Genomic DNA, 6,392 nt, shown 5'->3' on the forward strand with positions numbered 1-6,392 from the left:
TTAAAATGGCGATTAAAATATTGTATGTATATTGTTGGTGAAGACAACAATAAACAGAAAATAAAATACTATTATTATTATTAATAGTGTGATAGTAATAGTAGTGTAGAAGCGGTTGATAATTTTGTGGACGCTGAATTATGGACTGATCTTGTGTCGCCTTCTAGCGTTCATTTCCCGACACAACAGTCAAAATTACCAGCATAATGTCTCAATGCGCTTTTCCAGCAGCGCCACATGAACCGCTTCATTTCTTTCACTCAAACTCGAGTGGGAGACGTGCCACATCAAGACAAAAATAAAAGAAACTCAATGTGTCAATATTCAGATGTTTGTGAGATGAAAAGACACATTCTCAGGGCAGCTGTTTGGACTCAATACAGTATCCTGAGGGGTTTACAGCAGCGACCCGCGGCGTTTTATTATTCACCTCATTTTTTCTGTTTTATGCTCATCTCACTATGAAGTGAAATGTTCTTATTGACTGAATTCCACCTGACACCTGGTTCCTCTCATGCATCCGGATGCTTCTGCCCTCATACAGTCTCTCTCTGCCTCTGTTCCCCGTGGGTAATATGCTGTGGGAGATATTTCATCTCCAGCTGACTGAATCCAATAGTTTCCATGAGTGGAGTCCTGACCTCCATTGAGAGGGTCAGTCAGTAGCGGGCCTGTGGGCAGAGAGAGGCGACGGGGCCCCGGGGAGCCTGTGGGTGTGGATGAGGAGCAGCTGTACCTTCACCACAGACTCAATGTGTGTGTTCAGGTTTGATTGACAGGCTCGACCTGGATGAAATACGGTTAACAGCACCAGACTGACAGCTCAACAGCACACTGAAAGATGAATATGTGACCCTGGACCACAAAACCAGTCATAAGTAGCACGGGTATATTTGTAGCAATAGCCAACAATACATTGTATGGTCAAAATTATTGCATTTTTCCTTTATGCCAAGAATAATTAGGATATTAAATAAAGATCATATTCCATGAAGATATTTTGTGAATTTCCTACTGTAAATATATCAAAACTTATTTTTTTATTAGTAATATGCATTGCTAAGAACATCATTTGGACAACTTTAAAGGTGATTTTCTCAGAATTTTGATTTTTTTGCACTCAAATAGCTGCATCTCAACCAAATATTGTCCTATCCTAACAAACCATATGTCAAGCTTATTTATTCAGCTTTCAGATGATGTGTAAATCTCAATGTTAAAAAAAATGATTTTTATAACTGGTTTTGTGGTCAAAGGTCACATATGTTTTATTAGGGTGGTAAGGAATTTGTTATTTTCAACACTGTAAAAAAATGATTTTTCAAAGTTGTAAACAAAACGAAGATTATTGGTGTATTTTTGAATACCAAAAAAAAAAGAAAAGAAAAAAAAAACATTTAAATACAAATATATTTAATAAATACAAATACATTTAATTCAATGTGTTACTTGCTGTTTGTTTGTAACAGATTTACCCGCAACTTCATTCAGTCTCATTCTACAGTGAACAACTGATAGAAATCACTTTTTTAGGCACTGAACAGGTGTTCAAGGATAATACTTCAAAGAAATGTGTTTGGAGAGTAAGAATACTAATTAAAAATGAAGTTCATATTCCAATGTATGCTGGGCAAAAAGAGTTTTATGAAAGTTATGAGATGCAAGTCATTCAATAACAGTCCAATGTTTAATCACTGAAGTAAGGTTTATTTATAACACCTTACCACATTAAAATTCACAATGATAATTCAAGGATTAAACTTGAAATGCATTAAAATGACTATAGTCACCACTGACATAAGCATTGCATATAAATAAAACAGATAATACATTGCGTAGAAATGTATTTATTTCCCCAAGCAGTATTTAAGGAACCACTACAAATATTGTTACCCAAGCATAAACAAATGAGCATTTTAATAAAAAAAACTATTGTAAAACATTGTGGTCCACACAGCAGTAAACCCATGAGGTCACAATGGCAGCTGTTTCTAAAAACAAAATCATTAATTCAATGGTAGTTTTTTCTTTATCAAGGATTAGGATTCTCCAAGTTCCTATTTATGATTCACTCATAAAACAGCAATTTCTTTAATCGAATGATCATTTACTCTCCCCTGTTAGAATTTACTCATTTGTAAGAATTCTAAAAGCAAAAGCCTCAGTTTGAGCATTGAAGCATATCTTCAAAAGACTCAGCAGCTAACTAGCACATCAGGTCTAAAGCATTTGTGTCAAACAGGAACTCAGCATGATTGAGCAAATCAAACATCATTTTCTATACATTTTTTCTGCAGTTCTTTAGAACCTGGTCCTCCACAAAGGATACAACCCCCCTCGTTACAGCGGTAAAGTGGCACAAGATCAGCAATCTTCTTTAGTTTATCATGCAGATTTTTATTCTTTTGGTCTTTTTTATAGATATGTGTATAAGCAAAGGCTTTAATTCCCTTGTATTTGTTTAATTCATCAAGACCTGGTAAAATATTATCATGGTCATTATTATTAAGACATCTGTCTATACAGGGAGATATTAAGGTGTAGAAAACCACACATCCATCTTTTTTTTTATTCAATAAGTTTGTCAAAGGAGAACTCTTTGAAGGATTCATCAGTAAATACTCTGAATGTGCGTCTGTATGATGTCCTGCAGCGATGAGTTCAGTGCCTTGATAGACATCCTTGCTGTCAGGTTTTATGTAAGGTTTAACTTTTTCTGACATGTCCTTCAGCAGAAAGGTGCTTTCTTTTCCAGATGGGTAAAAACCGCTTTGACACTGCACCTTTGGGACATTGATGGCTACTGCATATTGGCCATTTTCAAAACTGTTAAAAAAGAAAAGAATTATCACAATCTACATATGCAAAACAATTGAGAAATTAAACATGCATGCTGGGACTGCAACATTGCAAACGGCAGGACAAACTCATTGTGGGTCGTTGTGATAAAATGTACATTTTGTCTGTCTATAATGCAAGCATACAAAATTGTATTTGTGCTAGGAACATTTTAGGAATAAATACCAATGAATAGTGAGATGACATTGTCACTGTTAGCTACATAATGCATACTAATGTTGACAAATACAGTCTTGTCTGCATTGTTACCCCTTCATTTTTTTCAGCATTATGAAAACGTACTTGTAATGAAAGAATTTTTGAATCCTGGAAAGGGTGTTAATGTCCACATTTTCATTCACCACACTTTGAATACAAGAAAGCAGAATAATCCCGAGAACGAACCTCAAACGCACAGTGAAAACCTGAAATGAGCAAAAACATAAAATAATCAACAGTCATAATTTTCCTCAATGTAGTATAGTTATTACATATTCATGCCCCCCTCCTATTCTCCTCTCTGTTACTTGTACTGTCCTGTCAATTGCTTTCACTAAAATTACAAGAAGAGAGTAAAATGAAAATTATAAGTGGACTAGCAATTAATTATAGTAATGCTGCTTACCATGATGACTGTCGTAGACTCAAGAGAAGATACAGTGAACTGAGCTCCTCAGAGATGATGTGTAAAGTCTGCTCTGGTGTAAGAGTTGTGAGCTGGAGTAGCACATGTATCACATTTATTCTGCTCTTTTATCAGCCCTTGTATCATGCAAAAAAGTAAGATAAACTACTTGTCTTCAACAGGCCTAGCTTTATCAATATGTCTTTGATAAAGCACTTAATATTTTACATACAGTTTGGACATTTCTTCAGGGAACTTTTTTTTAATCACTGTTTACACAAGTGTTTCCATGTCTAACAATGGTTTAAAGCAGAACCAATGAACCAAAAAATGTGCAACACTGGGGAGCTCTATGGTACGTGACTGGGAACACCTGGTTTAAAGTGTCTATAAAGTGTGTATAAAGTAAACTCACTCAAAAATTGTGTAGGCTACGTATGAGTCTTATCCACAGGTGTTTAAAAGCAACACGAGGCTACGTCTACATAGACGTTTGAATAGGTTTGAGAACAGTGTTTTCATTTAAAAACGCTCTTAAAAGTTGCTCATCCACACTGAATCCACTCATCCATGTCTGAAAATGTTTATGTACCTGTACTGCTCATGAGTAAAACTGTCCTGGTGGTGTATGAAGTATGTACACACATTAGCTGCATAAGGCTCAAAGTCTTGCAAAATTTCACTTTGTCTGCTGCTCAGTCCAAGATGAAGCGTCAATTTGACAAAAACTCTGAAAAGAGATTTTCATCCTGGTGATCCTGTCCTGGTCCTCCTTCCAACTCCTGGTTCTATATTACATTCAAAATTTGCTGGTCCCTATCTGGTCGAAAGAAAGTGAAACGAGACCAACTTTCTTGTTGCTACTCCTGACCGAAAATGCAAGAGCCGTGTGTGTCATGTAAACAGGCTTAAGGCCTATGTAGAAAGGGATCACGCTGGAATGGCTCAAGACAAGAGTGTCCCCCCATCAGTTTCCTCTACAGCCACTGCTGGTGTAGTATCAAACTACTCCTTGGAGGAGGATGGATTGAGGAGAAAAGATGTCCCAGTTTCTTCCACTCGGTTGAAGAAATCTACTATATTGCAGGATCTTCAGAGTTTTCTTTGTCATCTGTCCAGTGAACGGTCTGAAACACTAACCAGCTTGCTGCATGCTTTTCCGTCCCTGTTTAGTGATGTGCCAGGTAGAACTACAGTATGTGTACATAACATTGATGTTGGAGATGCTGCCCCCATAAAGCAGCGTCCTTACAGAGTGAATCCAGGAAAACGTGAAATCATGCAGACTGAGGTTGAGTATATGCTGTGTCACGGGTTGGCTGAACCTAGTCAGAGTCCATGGAGCTCCCCCTGCCTCCTTGTGCCAAAACCTGATAACACCTTTCGATTCTAAGCAGATTATCGCAAAGTCAAAAATGTAACGAAACCTAAATCTTTCCCACTTACCAGAATGGAAGACTGTGTCGATCGAGTTGGTTTAGCCAAGCATGTTACGAAGTTGGATCTGCTAAAGGGTTATTGGCAGGTGCCTCTCAGCCAACGTGCCTCAGAGATATCTGCATTTGTATCTCCTAATTGCTTCCTACAGTACAAGGTCTTAGCATTTGGGATGCGAAATGCACCTGCCACGTTCCAACGTTTGATGCATCAGATACTGTCGGATGTGACCAACTGTGAAGTGTATGTAGATGGCATTGTGGTATATTCAGATAACTGGACAGATCATGCATATTCAGATAACTGGACAGAAGACAGAAGACATTAATCTTAATCAATAAACAATGGCATCAAACTGTAGAGCAGCCAAAACGACGGTGGTACAATGTCACCCACCATTGTGCTTGAGCTGAATGGGTCACATAACTGCATTACACGACTGAAAATGCATCATGTTTCTGAAAGCCTCTGTTAAAGATGTGTTTTCAAATGACGGTGTGAACAAGGCCTGACGCAGTGTTGAATCTACTCTGTAGTGTTGACTGTTGAATTATCAGGCAGTTAACAATTAAGTTAATATTAAGTTCACTTTACAAATGGTGACTGGCCATTAGTGATAAACATAGTCTACTGAAGAAAAGAGGGAGAACAAGAAGAGAAAAAAAGAGAACGAGACTAGACTTAAGCCAGGTGCGCCCTGTACAGTTTATAACATTCCTATACAATTGTTGCTTGTCAGACTATACAAACATGTTCCTTACATGTTATAGCTATGAGCTCTGTGGGATCTCTTTTTTCATTAATGCCAGACTTTGTGACAGTCAAGATTTGTTAAAAACGGACACATGCAGGTAGACTCGTTCAGAGATTTACAATCTTTTACAATCTTTACAATCTTTACAATCTTAATTTTGACTATGGCTTGTCAAAATAAAAGAAAAATGAAAAAACAAAACAAAACAAACATGATGTGTGCATGCATTGGTTTATTTGTTTTTGTGCTAATTGTGTAATCAGGTTCTAATTGATTATTGATTTGACAGTCGTTGTAGGAGAATCCACACTGCAAGAAGTGAGCAGATACTGCTTCTGAATGATGTAAATAAAAATTTGCCAAATTTTAGGCCATTAAGATATTAAAAACTCTGGAACATTGTAATATTGTGCACTGACTGAATGTTGTGTTAACGTGTATGTGCTTGACATATACTTTGTTTCCCAACCACCAAGTGCTTTATTTCAGAAAAGATGGAGCAGTAGAGAATATCAGTACTTAACAGAGAGTGGTTGACTGTAGTAAATTAGTCTACATGATTATGAGAGCCAATCAGACAGTCATGCAAATTTGATCCAACCAACTATCCTCAGATAGGAAAATGTTTAAGTATGAGGCTGCTACATGCAAAGAGTTAAACGTAAGAAAATGACACATTTTAATACTTCAGATTAAAATCTTAAATATTCTGCTGCATGTATAAGGTATTTTCAATTC

At 36.9% G+C, this 6,392-nt stretch overlaps 1 protein-coding gene across 1 annotated transcript; it reads right to left on the reverse strand.

The window, feature by feature from the left end:
* Positions 1 to 1,798: 1,798 nt before the first annotated feature.
* LOC127158578 (uncharacterized) lies at positions 1,799 to 5,010 on the reverse strand. Its single transcript, XM_051101659.1, has 3 exons — positions 3,464 to 5,010; positions 3,142 to 3,263; positions 1,799 to 2,826 (listed from the first exon to the last, which is right to left on the reverse strand). The coding sequence occupies exons 1-3, from the start codon at positions 3,464 to 3,466 to the stop codon at positions 2,265 to 2,267; spliced, it is 687 nt and encodes a 228-aa protein (XP_050957616.1). The 5' UTR covers positions 3,467 to 5,010; the 3' UTR covers positions 1,799 to 2,264.
* Positions 5,011 to 6,392: the final 1,382 nt, after the last annotated feature.

The sequence above is a fragment of the Labeo rohita genome, unplaced genomic scaffold (assembly GCF_022985175.1).
Source record: "Labeo rohita strain BAU-BD-2019 unplaced genomic scaffold, IGBB_LRoh.1.0 scaffold_158, whole genome shotgun sequence".
NCBI lineage: Eukaryota > Metazoa > Chordata > Actinopteri > Cypriniformes > Cyprinidae > Labeo > Labeo rohita.